The 15,850-nt window shown below is 40.0% G+C and overlaps 1 protein-coding gene across 2 annotated transcripts in view; it reads left to right on the plus strand.

The window, feature by feature from the left end:
- Positions 1-3,609: 3,609 nt before the first annotated feature.
- The window catches only part of JAK1 (Janus kinase 1), a 30,677-nt gene continuing 18,436 nt past the window's right edge, over positions 3,610-15,850 (plus strand). For both annotated transcript variants that reach the window (XM_037404293.1, XM_037404294.1), the window contains exons 1-6: positions 3,610-3,686; positions 4,554-4,752; positions 6,968-7,091; positions 12,241-12,394; positions 14,312-14,475; positions 15,031-15,370. In XM_037404293.1, coding sequence (XP_037260190.1) covers positions 3,681-3,686; positions 4,554-4,752; positions 6,968-7,091; positions 12,241-12,394; positions 14,312-14,475; positions 15,031-15,370 — 987 coding nt within the window. In that variant the 5' untranslated portion in view covers positions 3,610-3,680. The remainder of the gene's footprint in view (positions 3,687-4,553; positions 4,753-6,967; positions 7,092-12,240; positions 12,395-14,311; positions 14,476-15,030; positions 15,371-15,850) is intronic.

A 15,850-nucleotide genomic window follows, 5' to 3' on the forward strand; every position in this document is an offset into this window, starting at 1 on the left:
GGTAATCTTGTCTGTGGCAAGTCATAGGCAGGAACCTGAATTTTTACCAACTATTATTCTCTTCCAGGTATTTAGTTAAGTATGAATAGTTTAATAGGCAACCAGAAACAAACTAATTTTGAACAACCTGTCTTTAGATTTTCCTCTCCCTATTTTTTAACTTTTCATCTTTCTGATACCAAAATTTTGCGGGAGCTTCATCAGTGTATGAGAAAAAAATACTTTCTGTGGGCTCCAGATCTGTTCATTGACCTTGTCCAAAGAAATTAGATATGAGTTTAGGCAATTGTGGGTGCATGGTTTTGTTTTTGTGCATGTGTGCACCCAAAATCACTGATTTTGTGGTTGTTAACCTTGCATGAAGAATGAGTCATTGTCCCCCTCTGCTGGCAGTGCACCGGGCTGGGGATTTGTTCACCCTGACAGCCAGCGAAGTTACTCTGTGAATGAAATACAGAAGGTGGCAGGTATGTGTGTATATGTTGGTCAGGATTTTAAATGGCCAGAGAAACCCTTTGCTTTGGGGAGTGCTTGAAAAGCTATAATGCAGCAGCTTTTGAGGTGAAGATACCAAGTGGTATCTTGAGTAAAGCCATCCAACCTTCCCCGAAATGTTTTGCAGCATGCATTGCAAAAGACTTGTTTCCCCCATGAGAAGAAAAACACACTCTGAAAAGTGCAGATTCTGTCTTGTCAGTCAGACTACTCCCAGCAGTATCCCTGTCATCCGATGCTAAGTCCCCTGGAGCCGTGCTGCTCAAGGAGGATGGGTAAAGTGTTGGGAAGTGCTGCAAGAATGAGCAGGGGAAAGTGGAGCTTGTGCAGGAAGAGACCAGTGGAACATGGCACAAGCCAAGCAAAGTGCAACCTGAGAAGGGATCCAGCTGGTGTCTATAAGTTCATCAGGGAAATACGAGCAAGGGAGATAATCTGCAGAAGATACACAAAACAATGGTCTGCTGAGGCTCTGAAACCTTGTAAGTGGCAAAGGATAAATATCCCCTTCAGATTTCTGAGATGAAGCATGAGGGCTGTGTAACATGATGCCTAAGACTGCAAGAGACTGAATGTAATGGCCATGGGGAGCTCTGGGTCATGCACATGGGACTGGGGTGAGCCTTGCAGAGGGGACAGTCCCATGGCTGCCTGTATGTGCTGGCAGGCAGCCGGGTCTGGAGGAGCGAAGGGCTGCCGTAGTGCTGGCCGGGCTGGCACTGGGTGCCATCACCTGTATGTATGTAATATTAATGTGTAGGACTGGTAAGAGATGCTACTGTTAAGAGAGAGCAGGAATGTGTCTTGTTCAAAGGATGCTTTTTGGAAGATTAAGATGCATTTTTAAAAAGGTGAATTCCTGACATTGAGCATGGGAATATCTGGAAAACCTGTTTGTAAATATTAAGTTAGAGATTGGATGTTGGTTTGTTTGGTTCATCCCCTGAAGTGTATTGTAAATGAAGCGCTTAAGGCTTTTTGTATTCTGGGAATTGCTGCTGCGATTAGAAACAAAAGGACAAACTACTAAGCAAACCCAAAGAACTTATGTTGAAAAGCAACAATTTTGATTTATGAATCTGCAAGAAGGCAATGGTTTTATATTTCCCTTCACATTTTAAAACATCTGGATGATCTTTTTACTGTTATGCCCACACAGACATTAAAATATATTGAGTTTCATAGAACAGTTTGAGTTGGAAGGGACATTAAAGATCATCTGGTTCCAACCCCCCTGCCATGTAAAATGTTTAAAAGAGAGTGTTTTCAATTAGATTAAAGCTAATATCTTTAGCCTTTTGTGTTTAATTTTTATGGTCCTGTGCAGAAATAATTACTGGCTTGTCTGCATGTTGCAGTAGTCATGCTCTCAATTACTTCTTCCCCATATTACTGCTGGAGGAATGTGTCTGGAAACTCAGATTTAGCATTAAAGTGGCACGGATGGAAGGAACATTCAATTTAATTGTAAATGTGTGCTGTGCTGTTAAATGTGGGGTTTTTTCTATTTTATCACATTTGCTGGGCACTTCCCAAGCACAAGGGAAGCTTGTGCAGCAGTGTCAGACTTTTCTCCTGTCTAAGTGTAAGGCTTGTAAATCAATATTCATCGAAGTCTGTTATATCAGATTAAGGCCTAATGCTGTTGCAGTGAAACCAATACACATTTAGTTCAAGTATGTTTTGGCAGAGATAGCAGAGAAGAGAAAAAGGTGGGGATGGAGAATACAAATGGAGGAGTCTTTCACCCTCAGATGAGTAATGGGTGATGTTTACCAAACCAGCAGTACTGTCAGGTTTAGATCAGGCACATTTTGTCACATTTAGTTTGCCATTGCTCTTCGTTAGTGACTATGCCAGGAGAAGCAAGTGGAATAGTTTTCCCTTGAGAGCATGGAGCCGTGGCTTGTGGACAGTGACGCGGGACCAGGGCCAGAGCACAGGAGTCTCTCTGCAGATGCAGAAGAGAGTCCCACATCCTTCCTCTCTTCAAGGAGTCCAGACTCCTTCCCCATCTGGCTTATTCCCATTCCTTAGGAGAGGAGCAGCCTGTCTGCCCTTGGAAGGAAACATCACCCATGCCTTTCAAGCATGCCAGCACTTTCACTGATGCTCCATGCTCTACCATCAGGACTTCTTACCAATCAGGACAGATTTCTTAACAATCCCCACTCTTTCCCCACCTGCTTCTTAAGTATTCCTGTAGCATCTCGTTGATTTTAACAGCCGTGCCTGGTATTAGATAGTGCTTTAAATAGAGGCACTGTCATGCCTGCCAGTAAAAGAAAAAAAGATGGTATTGTTATTTTGCTGGTTTGCTTCAGGTGATGAGGATAACCTCTAACTTTGGGTGGGACTAGTTTTGCAAACCAGCCCCAGAATACTGAGGTGGTTTGTGGTGTTTTTAAGCCTTAGATAAGGCTTAACACCCCCCCCACCCCCCCATGTAGGCTCCTGGAAAGGTGCCTGTGCTGCTTGAAGACACTGAAGACATGGGCTGTGCTCCTTGTGAACAAGGTTCCTCTGACAGAAATACAACCCTTGCAGTGATGCTCCCTTGAGTAGCTTCCTTATTCTCTGCATCCCACCCAAGGCTCTGCACTTTTCATAGGGCAAAGGAGACTAAAATAAAGAAAAAAACCACAATCATTTGAAGGGGAAGACACAGTAGAGACTAGGGAAGAATTGGAATTAGCAATATGAAGTTAAAAATGTGAAGAATGAAGTGACTTCAAAAGCCACAAAGGAAGTAGAGCAAAGAAAAGAAAGCTTCTTTGGTGTCACAGCTAAAGGTTGCAGTGAGTGCAACACTAAACTGATGGTTAATGCTCTGAAAATAGGAAAAAAACCCCAATGAATAATGAAGGCTTTCCCCTGTTTTTTGTTTGCATCTCAGTCAGGGCATCCAAAGAGTCAAAAGAAATCAGTAGACTTACATAGATTCCTAGACACTTGCTATGACTGTCTTTGGCTGAGACTAGGTCTGGATCTCAGTTACATTAAATGAAAGATTCCCTTGGATTTCAAGTGGCATTTTATCAGCCAGGCCATATATTTTGTGCCTCAAACTGTACAAAGCCATTCTTGACAATATTATTTTTTTTTTTCCATCCAGAGTCAAGTTGCTTTTGGAAAGTGTGAAGATAATCCATTTCAGTTGTGTGGAGGATCAGACAGTCACATAAATGCAGGTGTGTTGGCTTTTGAGGTTTGGTTTTGTTTGTTTGTTTTTCGGTGGGAGGATTGATTTCATAAACTGTAGAATTGGTGGTTTGGGTTTTTGTTATTAATTGAGCAAAGGCGTAGTAAAACGTGGAACACAGACCCTGTAATACCTGGAGTGTGTGTTCTTCTATTTCCTTTCTGCTCTTTCTATTAAGCACTGGGTATAAAATGCAACATGCATTTTCTTTCGAGTCAGAGCTGTCTTGTATGCATTCTTGGCAGTCTAAAAGCTATTGGATTAAACCTACTTAATGCTACTTTTTCCTTCTGGAGAGAGAGAGAAGTAATAATAAAAACCTAACTCTCCAGTAAAGTTCTTTTCATCATGACACATCAAGTATCAGATGTTTAAAAAACAAAGGGTGAGAGGGGAGAAAACTATCAAAAATATTTAGCTGTTAAGGAGACAGTAAAAATAGAAGCTACCTTTTTTTTCATTTTAAGGAAATATAAATTGTACTGTTTATATTACCAAGCCTCAAGTATTGTTTTTCAGCCAGTTAGGTGCTTAAGGATGTGAAAGTTATTCCTGCTTTACAGTCAAAAGAGAAACCTCCTAGAATAGTTGTGGAACCACCAGAACAGAAGGGAATTATTTGGAACAGAGTTACCAGAAACAGAATAAATATTGACATTTCTTTTTTCACTTCTCCCCTTGTTTGTGAAAGGGGGACCTGATTTTCAGTAATCAGGTTCTCAGTGTGAAGACTCTGAGATGCGTTGTGCCTAGCCCATCATAGTGTACAGCAGCCTCATCAGCAATGGATTTGTGTTCTGATAAATACTCAAACTCTGCTTCACGTTTTCCTTAACTATTTTTCCTCCACTTTCAGTATCTAAATGTAAAGGAAGATTGCAAGGCCATGGCTTTCTGTGCAAAAATGAGGAGCACAAAGAAGAGTGAAGTAAACCTGGAAGCTCAGCATCAGGGTTTAGAAATACTTCTATACGTGCAAGATAAAAATCCCATTTGTTACACCAGTGGCGAGTTTACCTCGGAGGAGCTGTGCATTATAGCTGCCAAGAGGTGTTGTGAGTATTTGGATTTTATGTAAGTTCTCAGTGGCAAGGCCTGACAGTATCGAAAGTGATGCATCCTTCTCTGCATGTAAGTCAATGTTTGTAGAAGAAATGTGCGTGTTATATAGTCTAGGATGGAAACTTTTGCCAAGGGTCTGTTTGCGCAGTTCTTAAACTGCTTGGAATGGAAGAAATGGTGGCAGAGACTGTCTTGAGGTTCACCTAAAGTGACGATCTCCCACCGTGGTTTCTGGCAGATACAGGTACTAATTCTTTAATTTGGGTGAGGTGATTATGTTTCTTTTAAAAGGAGACGCCATATACAAATAAGTTAACACAAAGTGGCTTTTACTTTGCACAGGAGTTGGTAAACCTGTCAGGATCTGTCCTATGTTATAAAAATTTTTGGAGAGGGCTCATGAAAAAAACAAAACCAAACCCAAAACCTATTTGCTACTTTCCGCTTTTAGGTTTCTGTTATTTGACACCCCTTTGCAGAGTTATTCAACAGTTAAGATCACCTGAACTGCACACCATTGTGGTAACACGTCAGCGTATGATGAAAAGTCCTTGCTTTGTTACTGTGGTCCTTGGCTCAGCAAAATGTTTGAACATATATGTAATTCTACTGGAATTAGTGGATTTAATCTATGTTTGAGCCTCATGAAACCAGTGTGCTTTTCTATTTATGATGCTACAGTTCTTTCCTGCCCTGATCCCGAGTTTGTGTTTCCCAAGCTTCACAGAACACTATTACTCAGCTGATGTGGGAGTGGTGAATCTGGCTGTCTAAATGGACAAACTGGGCTTTAGCTTTCCTGCAGCTTTAAAATATTTTCTTTTCCCGTGTCGTCTTGATGCCTGTGACATTGAGTACCTTTTAGTTCATTTTACCTAATTGCTTCCTTTCCATTGGAAAGGCAGGAATGATGGGAATCTGCAGGACAAACCTCATCAAATAAGTACTCATGTTGTTTTTGAATAGTTTTAATGAAAATGAGGAGTACTGACACTCCACATATTTCTGTCAGCATGGAAGAGCTGTGAACTTCTACTGTTTGTATGGGTGTGAACCCGCACACTGTGCAGCTGCACCCAGTAATTTCTGTTGGAAGTTCAGAACCTTTGAAGAAATTACTTAAAGTGAGCTTTCCTTAAAGGAACTTTTTTCTGCCTTCTCTTGCTTTTCACTAAGTCCACAGCACATGGCAGTGAAGTACAAAAGTCTTACCTGTTTCAACAGGCCTGTGATGCTGGTCTCTGCTGTAAATCACAACTTGAATGTTAAACAATCGATGGCATTTCTGTACTGCTTGTTGACTGGCAGAAGGCAACGGCTGCCCAACACCACCTTCTGTGAACTTTGCAATTAAGCTGTTTTTATTCCCTTGACTTCTCTTCTTCCCTTCTGCTGTCTCTACCCAATTCACAATATAGAGTTTCACTGAATTCCACAGGACCCCAACAAAGTGCTCTGCACTTGGCCTAATTTCAGAAAGACACTTAAGCACATGCTACAGTGCTTTCTGCAGCAGAACTACTTGGCTGCTTTTGCAAAAAGGTACTGCCTCCTGTGGAGCAGGAAACCAAAGCAAGGATTACAACAAGGGTAGACCTGTAAACATACCATGGTCTGTTTTCCTTTGGGATGATGTAAATACAAAGGTTAAAGCAGGTCGGCCTAGACATACAATTCAAAGTCTGTTCTTCATTGGAAACCCCTCTGTTGAACTAGCAAAGAATGGAAAGATTCTGCTTGTTTGCTAGTGAGAAGGGGATTTTCATTGTTTCATTAAAACCTTCTTTTTCAACTAGGGGAATAAAATTTATTAATAAAATAAAACTGACAACAAAGTTGTGGTATCACTTGAGTCGTTTTGTTAAAACACCCGTTTCTGTCGTCTGGAAAAAGTGGAGATTTTTAAATCGTTTCCTCTTAAGTTCAGACCTTTGGCAAAATCAGGATTTCAGAGTAAGTTTAATGTTAGAAGTAGCTTAAATGATACACTGTTTAATACATGATAAATCTGTTTGAGTGAACCAATGTGCAGTTTGCAGTTCCACTTTAACAATAACTTTCTAATGTTTGTTTTAAACTAATCCTAGTATCAGTTTCTGTTCATGGTCTATTTTGCAAGATCAGATATTTACGCATTTGTATTATTGGGACACACATATATGTATTGTAGCCATGCAATTCATACATTTGTTTACTTTTCTCTGACAGCTATATCTCCTCTGTGCCATAATCTCTTTGCCCTGTATGATGAAAACAAAAGACTCTGGTATGCACCAAACCAGGTCTTCAAGATAGATGAAAAAACATCACACCAGCTCCATTATCGAATGAGGTAAGTGCAAAACATCTGAAATACGATTCTTTAACTGTATGTGGATGCTCTGACTCTTACTACTGAACTCACTGAAGAAGCAGGAAAGCAAACCCAAAAGAAGCAGCTTGCTTTTCACAGCATAGGTAAGAGATGAACAGTAAAAGCTTAAAATGTCTTGTCTCCTGATTTTTTTTTCATCTTTGCTATTGAAAAAAGCCCCAGAAGTTGAAAACCCACAAGAACCCTTATTCACAAAGCTGTAGGTGACTGAAGTAACGAAAAGGTAAATTGAAGAAAATGGCTGGAAAACATTGTTTTATTATGTCACTATTTTGAATGTTTCAAGTGCCTTGGAACACTTTGAAGTGTTCAGAGTGAACTGTACTCCTACTGAAGTTAATGGGAATTTTACAATGAACTTGAAAGGAGAAAGCAACATGCTATTACTTTTGAAATTCTCTAGGACTGTAGGGGAATCAGCATGACCTCACTGTGAGTCGCATGCACTAGACTGTAGAAAGCATCAGAAAGTAGAAACCATTGTTCCCAAGATGTTTACCTGACATGTACCATCAGGTTGATCTTCAGGTGGCGTCCTTAAAATGCAGCACATAGCATGCTGAGGTTGCTGGGGCTGAATGGGTACAGCAGCCCTCATCCACTGGGAAATGAAAACAGTAATGCTGACAACTGTTGAGCGCTCTCACATACTGTAGCTAAAGGAAGCATGCCCTCCTTTTAGGATTTGACAGAAATCTATTTCTGCACATTATACTGCCGCCGCCTTTTCATTTTTGTTATGACTTTTCTTCTTGCATTAATTCGAGCGTTAAGTGTATGATATAGGAGAACAGTATGTGGAATAAACTTTGCTTCCAGGAATAATTATCTAGAAACTTTACCCATCTTGCTAAACCAAGTCCACAGATCATTTCTGTCGATTCTTCAAGGTACAACTGTAAGAAAATAAGCTTCTACGTAATATTCCCTCTTCGCCTTAAAATGTAATACATACATGGTCAGTTTGTGCTATAGCGAAAAAACTTCAAGTGGTAATATAGCTGTGTGCATTTTAACATCTTTTTTTCTGATAATCTCTAGTTAGACAACATGACTGTCCCTTGTACATGCTAAGGGGGGGATCGGCATGTATAAACTTCAGGTTGTGCATCCAAACTGTTTTCTAGGCTTGTTAGAGAATAACAGCCTCTTTGCTTATACAGATAGAGACAGCTTTGAAAAGGTGATCTTTGAATTGTAAGGTTGTGATTCTGATTACGTTTGTGCCAGACAAAAATACTGGCAGTCAACAAACAGATCTTTGCTTTTCAAGTAATTATAATACTGACAGCTATTATATTATAGTCTTTTCTTTAACACAGTCTTTTAGTTGTGTTAATGACTTAACCTTGTCTAATCTCAGATTTAAACAGCTGTGATTTGGCAAATAAAACGCCATAGAGTAATGACTCCACAAGAAGCTCTGAGGACTCTGATGGCCTCTTACAGAGCATTCAGTGCCCTTTCTTGCTTTAAGAGATCGGTCAGATTAACCATATACTGGATAATAATAAAATTTCTTGGTATAATGTGAGTCTGGGGTGTTTTCCCCTGATACTGAAATTCTTTGATGTGGTCTGCTTTTTTTCAGTAAAAAGAAAGTGGTATTTTAAAAGTGTAGTTGTGGGAATTTAATTTATCTAATTAGAAGTATGATACCGGTTTTATCTCAATTCTTAAAAAATAACTTCTGCTGTGTTTGGTGTCCATATGTTTCTGCTTTGGGTGAATGGTGAGAGCTCTCTCCAGGTACTCTTCCATTCCTACTGCATCTTACCTGCATAGTGGGTAAATGCCACCTTCTTTAAAACTGCTTGAAGAACTCCCTCTTATAAACCTTCTTTGACTATTTGTAACTCTTATCAGCTGATAGGTATATAGGCAAAATTGATGTTGAACTTTATTTTCTGGAAATTTTTCTATTCTACCATTTTATAGAATGAAGCTATGGAAAATGCTCTGCTTTCCCTATTTAAAAAGTTTTGGTGGTTTATTTTTTTGAGCTTTGGAGTTGGGATTTGAAGTTTGGCAAGGATGTCTCTTTTGTCAGATATACTTCATCCATGTAAAACTGGCAAACTTTGGGCCAAGAATATGTATTTAAAATAATTTCACATGCACTTATGAAGAGCCTATATGAGTTAAGCACTAAAATCTAAAGATTCCCATCTCCCTAAGAATACTGCCATGTATTGATGAAGTGGTATTTTCCTTTCTTTCATTTCTGATCTGTTGTGTATCTTGGCTTGGGCATCTGAACTAGAGAGCAGGGCAGAGCACTGTAAAATTATGAGCAATACTGGATTGTGAAATTGTTCTCTAAACGACTATTGTTTATTCTGAGCTCTGCAAGAGCAGAATTCCTCTTGAAAAAGGAAAATGCTCTGAGCTTATTCAGTAGTGCAGTGTATTAGACTGTATCTAGCGATTTAGAGACTAAATCATTTTTATGTGGACAACCTTATGTTTGAAATTTCATTACATTGATAGATTTGATTTAGTCGTGTCCTATTGAAATAATATATATAAAATGAAGGTATGTGACTGAGTAGTTTCAAATGTTTTTAGATGATTGGTTTCTCTCCCACTGCTGAAAGCTTTAGATTTGGTTTCTGATTGTGTGGACTTCCTGTCTTCCTCCTGCTCCCATCAAATCTGTGCCAGCTGCTGTACTTTGGTGATATTTTAAAAGGACTTCGTTTTCTCAAGAAACTTTTTAACTAGCACTGTATTTCTTTCATTTACCTCAAGCTTAAAAAAAAAAAAAAAGTCTACAACATAAGAAACCACAATATTTTGTGATGCTCTGGTCTAATTAGCACACCAGCTGGTGGACGAGGAGTTTAACTGTTCCATAGCTGCATTGTGTTTAAGCCAGAGGTAGCAGTGTTTCTTGGTGTGGAGAAAGGACCCAAAGAAATGTTTCTGGAAGCTCTGATAAGAGGGGTGATCACAGCTGCTGTAGGTGAAAGAGAACAGCAGGTCCCCCTCCAGCATTTCCACCACTCCTTGGCCAGATTGAACTGGTGAAGTGCAAAGCTGCTCCTTCCCGGGGGTGACCCGCTCGGGCTGACTCCCAAAATCCCTCTGGCTGTCTCTCACCCATGCTGCAGGTGCCTGCCCTGGGCTAAAATGCTCTAAAGGAGGAGTGGGTCATGCTCCTGAAACATAGGAGCCCTCAGTCTCCAGCCCGTTTGCAGGACTTCTGAATTGGAAAGCTTGTGCTCCTGTTTCTGTTTGTGAAAATGGAATAGTAATAATCTGTCTCCCCCTTGTCACAAGTCCATCAGTCTGTTCAAGGGAGACTGTCCTTTATTTATATGGTTCCTCAAACAATTTTTATTGTAAATTTTAAGTGTTGTCTTAATTGATGTGGTTTAAATGGGGAAGGAGTAAATTCTCCTCTCAGTTACAAACAGTACGCAATACCTTGCCCATAATTCTTTTCAGGAAATAACAAAAGAATGTGAGGTATTAATTATCACTCATTTTTATAAAGTAGCATATGAAAACAAGGTATTTCCTGGAGGCAGAAGGATTTGCTTTGCTCTGCTTTTCATGCTTCAACCAAAGGAGTTCTGCATTACCTCACAGTACTTGTCAGGAATTTTTGGTGTAGTTGTGTGTTGGTGTTCCTACTCACGCTATAGACATGTGCTTTTGGGGGACTTAAAAACAACTTACCAAAAAGAAAAGATGTACAGAAACACAGTACAGAAAGTCTCACCTCTTAAAGTATAATTTGATACGTAATTCTTCAGTTGAATGGTCAACTTACTGTGCAGATAACTATGTGTGATTAAAAGTCATGATGCTGAAGTAAAAGTGCCAATTTTGCTTTGCTTTTGAAGACCCTGACTCTGGACTGAGGCTGATACACACCAACCTCAACCACTGCAGGACTGGGGTTTAATCCATGAACTTATATTCTGTTCAGAGTCAAATCACAAAGATAGTCGCATAACTTTAAAACACACATGTTTGCATGCGGGTTGTCCTGCACCATAATGTTTGTAAGCATTGATTTTACATTTCCCTTTGTATTAATGCAGAGAGACACACACAGACAGACACACACACACGTGTGTGTGCATGGTTTGCTCTTGCTGGTGCTGAATGCTCCTCTGGAATTAGATGGACGTGTTCTTATAGAAGTCATTTCTACTTAGCAGTTGGGTAGGTCTGCTCTGCTGTGGCCTTTTAATTGTAAGTAGTACATGATCACATGCAAGGCATGAACCTTTGCAAAAGGCACATTGATTCAAACCAGATTTAACTAAACTTTATTTAAAATGTTAATAGAACCCAGATAAACACAAATTTCCATAACAGTTTAGGCAAAGATTTCTCAAAAGGTGCAAAGAGAGGCTCCAAAATTTCAATTCTTTTCAGCAGATGCCAGCTCCTTTAGCAGCTTTTCAGTTAAATAGCCTTGCATACAGATGTGGCTAAAAAGCTTGTTTGCAATATACACAGAAGATCAGCTGTGTCCCTTGAAGACCAGATGATTTGAATTAGTGCTTTTTTCACCAGCTCCATCCGAAACCAGAGGGAAGCAGACATTCCAGGGAGCGAGGCATCGTGCTGCTTCCTGCTCCAGCTGTGGGGGAGGTACTCATGGCAGTTCTGCCCTGCACATTGCTTTGGTGCCGATAGAAGAGGAGGCCTGAAGTCTTGCTAGCCCTTTAGATGAGTCGTTTTATCTTGGAATGCAAATGCCAGTCATCGCACGGTAGAAGCATTACAGTCTCATACTGCTCAAGCAGTGTCAGGGGTGATGGAAATCTAATTGTCATCTGAGTGGTGGCTTCTTGTTTGGTGGACTGTGCAGGGATGCAACAGGCAGTCAGGTGTGAACTGTGAGTTAAGAGTGTGAGATACTGTTGAGTGGAAATGCTGAAGACCTTTGACTAATACACCATTTTCCCTCAATTCCTCAGGCCAGGCATGTGGTTTTTCTGCAGCAGACCATGTGCAAGCTGCAGCCTCAGGGACTGATGGGTTTCGACTTTTAACTGATTTTCTTTTAGAAGGTTAAAATACGTATCTACTGTAAACAGAGGATTTCCCCAAAAGTTTTTAAAGTTTATTCCTCTTTTCTTGTAAGGTACTACTTTACAAACTGGCATGGGACTAGTGAAAATGAACCCTCAGTGTGGAGGCATTCCCCAAGGAAAGCAAAGAACTCTTATGAGAAGAAGCCGGCACCAGAAGGAACTCCTATACTTGATGCAAACTCATTAGAATACATCTTTGCACAGGTAAGAGGTTGCTTGCAAGCATCACACAAAAACTATTTGATCCAGTAGAAGTGGCTTTAAAGACATTATCAAACTTCTAAAGTACATGCAACCTTACCTGTTAGTAATTGATAAGTGATTTCTTCATACTCCTGCGTGGTGGAGAGAAGAGAATTGGCTATGTGAAGAGCAACCTGCCTATATGCAGAACGTGTGAAGAAACTGTATGTCTCACAATCCAAAAAGGGCTACATTTTTATGGTGTACTTTCTTTTAATATCAACTATTTTTAGATATAAATGCTATCATCTTTTCTTTTGCCAAATATTTGCACACAACTTTGATATCCGTAGTCCTACGGAGAGGAGCAGCAGCAGTATTAAAACTGACAATATGGTGTCCTTTTAATGCGTCTTTTTTACTGTGTGGTGTAAAAGCATTGACTGATAATACCGCTGTCACACAGTCAGCTTACGTGCAGTTTTTATTTCCTTCTGTTGTGCCTCCCTCTTGGTGGCGGTACAGGCAGCACGCTGGATGTGGCAAGTAGGCAGGATCCCTATTTCAGAAGGCTTGTGCTCTTGGACAAAAAAGTTTGTCCATGATTTTGCAAACTCCAAACTGTGTAGTTTCACCAAAGAAGTGGGAAGGTTGAAGTTGATGAAGGCTTGTGAAATGAGCAAATTAAATGCATTGGAGGAAAACTTGTTTACTTTTAATTCTGAGTATAATTACTGCAGAATTTTAAGACTTTGAAATATGGTTGTGTCCCTCAGGAAAAGAGATAGCATGAAGGTGCTTCACTGAATCCTTGTTGTTTTGTTGTGAAACCAGAATAAAAGAAAATACCAAATTAGCTACAGCTATGTGTGCGTTTTAATGGTACCACCTGCATTTTAAAGTAGGAAAAGAAGCAAATCTTTTATTCTGTATAACCAAACTGACTTACACCTTTTTTTCTATGAACATTCCTGTGTACATATATGCAACTTTGCAAAATCACTATTTGAAAACATGCTGCAAAACTGGGTTTTGTCCTTTTTTTTTTTTTTTTTCCTTTCTCCTTTTTTTGAGTGTCAGCAAAAAGAATGAAAACATATTTCAACTTGTGGGATGAGTAGGGACCCTAATGGGTATTGTCAGACAATATTGTGTTAAGTAGAATTTTACTTCTGGGTAATAACATTTTAAAAAAAGGCCAGACAGACAATGCTAATGGTAGTATAAGGCAACAGAAATGTCTTTGCTCTTTGGTAACCAAATATTTTTTGGACTGTCCCAGAGCAAGGCGGCTGCCACAGAGTTTGCAATCTTGGCTTTGAGATGTGGCTTAGAGACTGAGTGCATGAGGTTCATAGAGACACCAGGCGATGAAGGACAAAGATAAAGCAGAGGCACGGAGTATTTGTTGCGTACTAGAAAAAAAAATTATGATGTGCTAGAAGGGGACAAGGGTGGTGCTTTCTTTAGTTAATTACAAAAAAAATTGAATTTTTGATGGGCTAGTATATAAAAGAAGGGGACAGGGGGTTTTGAAAGAGTCTGAGCAGCGCAGGTGTTCTGCCTGTGTGTCTATACACGTTCTTTGTGAAAGCCACCATGCTGTGGACTGCATGTGGGGTGGATATGCTGTGATGATCCACATGGTGATTCCAGCTGTTCCACAAACTGTCACTTCAAAACCAAAGTGCTGGTGTTTCTTCTCAAATAGGCAGGGTTTTGGGGTGAGTAGCACTTGCCTGTGTTGCTGTTTCACTGGCCTATGGGAAGACTGCATCAATTGCACAGCTCTTCCCTTCTACCCCATCCTGTCCTGGCTTACAGTTTTGGGTGACTCTTGCTCAAAGAGAGCTGTGATGTTGTGACATATTGCTTGCTTGTAGATGATCAAAGACAGGTACCAAATCTGGTAGCTTTCTTTTTTTGCTTCCTATGAAGGGTCAGTATGACCTAGTGAAAGGCCTGGCACCAATCCGTGATCCTAAAAATGATCAAGAGGTTCATGAAATTGAAAATGAATGTCTGGGGATGGCTGTCCTTGCAATCTCTCACTATGCCATCAAGAAAAAACTGAAGCTTCCTGAGCTTCCCAAAGATATCAGGTGAGCTGGGATAACTTCTTTGTCACTGTTGGGTCTGCTGTGCTTCTCTTCCAGAAAGGATTTTAAGCATTTTGCCTTCCAGGGTCTGACTGCACAGGAGTTACAAGCTCCGACACTACTGTTGCTAAGTGGGTCTTCCTAATCTTGTCAATAGGGATATGTCTTAGAAAACTGCATTTTTTTTTTCTCATCTGGAGTGTGTTTGAAATCTGTGCAGCTAGTGCATGCAGCATACTGATGTGTTGGCTTGCTGGGAATTCTGGGTTCTGGGTTAGCAGGTTCAGAAACGGCAGTGTTGTTAAGTGGCAACCTCATGAGAATACTGTTAGAATAAATTGTGTTATGGATTTGAGTGGGCTATATCCATCTGACTAAAAAGCTTTCAGTTAAGGTTATTATTTGAATTCCTATTGGCTATTAATGCTGTAACCCCCTGTTACAGTACCAACTGCACCTTGTTCTCTGTAACTCCTAAAATAAGGCAGTTGCACATTTTAGAGAGTTAAAAGTTTAGGAGACGACAGTATTAACCAATAGCATTGTTTTTCCTTCTAGCTACAAGCATTATATTCCTGAAACTTTGAACAAGACTATCAGACAGAGGAATTTTTTAACCAGGATTCGGATAAATAATGTTTTCAAGCATTTCCTTAAAGAGTTTAACAACAAAACCATTTGTGACAGCGTATCTCCACGTGATCTGAAAGTTAAATACTTATCAACAATGGAGACCTTGACTAAACATTATGGAGCAGAAATTTTTGAGACTTCATCTTTGCAGATTTCATCTGAGAATGAAATAAATAGATGTAATTGTGGAGACAATGAGATCCTCCCACGATACGAAGTCATCGTAACAGGAAACAATGGGATTCAGTGGAGGCTTAAGCCAAATGTAAGTATCCCTTGATAAGTGGGAATTAGAGGATTGTTTTGGGGGGCATAACTGTTTAAAAATGATCTTCAGACACTGCAGATCAGCTTTTTATTGAGAGGACTTCTTTCATAGGATTGTAGGATTATGCAGTTTGGAAGGGACTTCAGTAGGTGTGCAGTTCAAGCCCCTCTTCAGGGTTAGCTTGAGATCAGACCAGGTTGCTCGGGGCTTTATCCATTCTGGTCTTGAAAACTTCCAAGGATGGACACTGCACAACCTCTGTGGTTTAACAGGAAAATTAAAGACTGTACTGTGTCTGCAGACCAGACACAAGTCTTGAAAGAGAAATGTCTGTGGAGACCCTTAGGGTTTGGTGCCCTCTCTTGATATCAAAGTCTGTTAATGCTTTTTCTGTATATGGCACCCCAGGTGCTCTGTTTGCTCATCCCTGTAGACTTGTCATGAATAAATTAAAATATAGTGACATTAAAGCTAATC

Source organism: Falco rusticolus, chromosome 11 (assembly GCF_015220075.1).
Source record: "Falco rusticolus isolate bFalRus1 chromosome 11, bFalRus1.pri, whole genome shotgun sequence".
Taxonomy (NCBI): domain Eukaryota; kingdom Metazoa; phylum Chordata; class Aves; order Falconiformes; family Falconidae; genus Falco; species Falco rusticolus.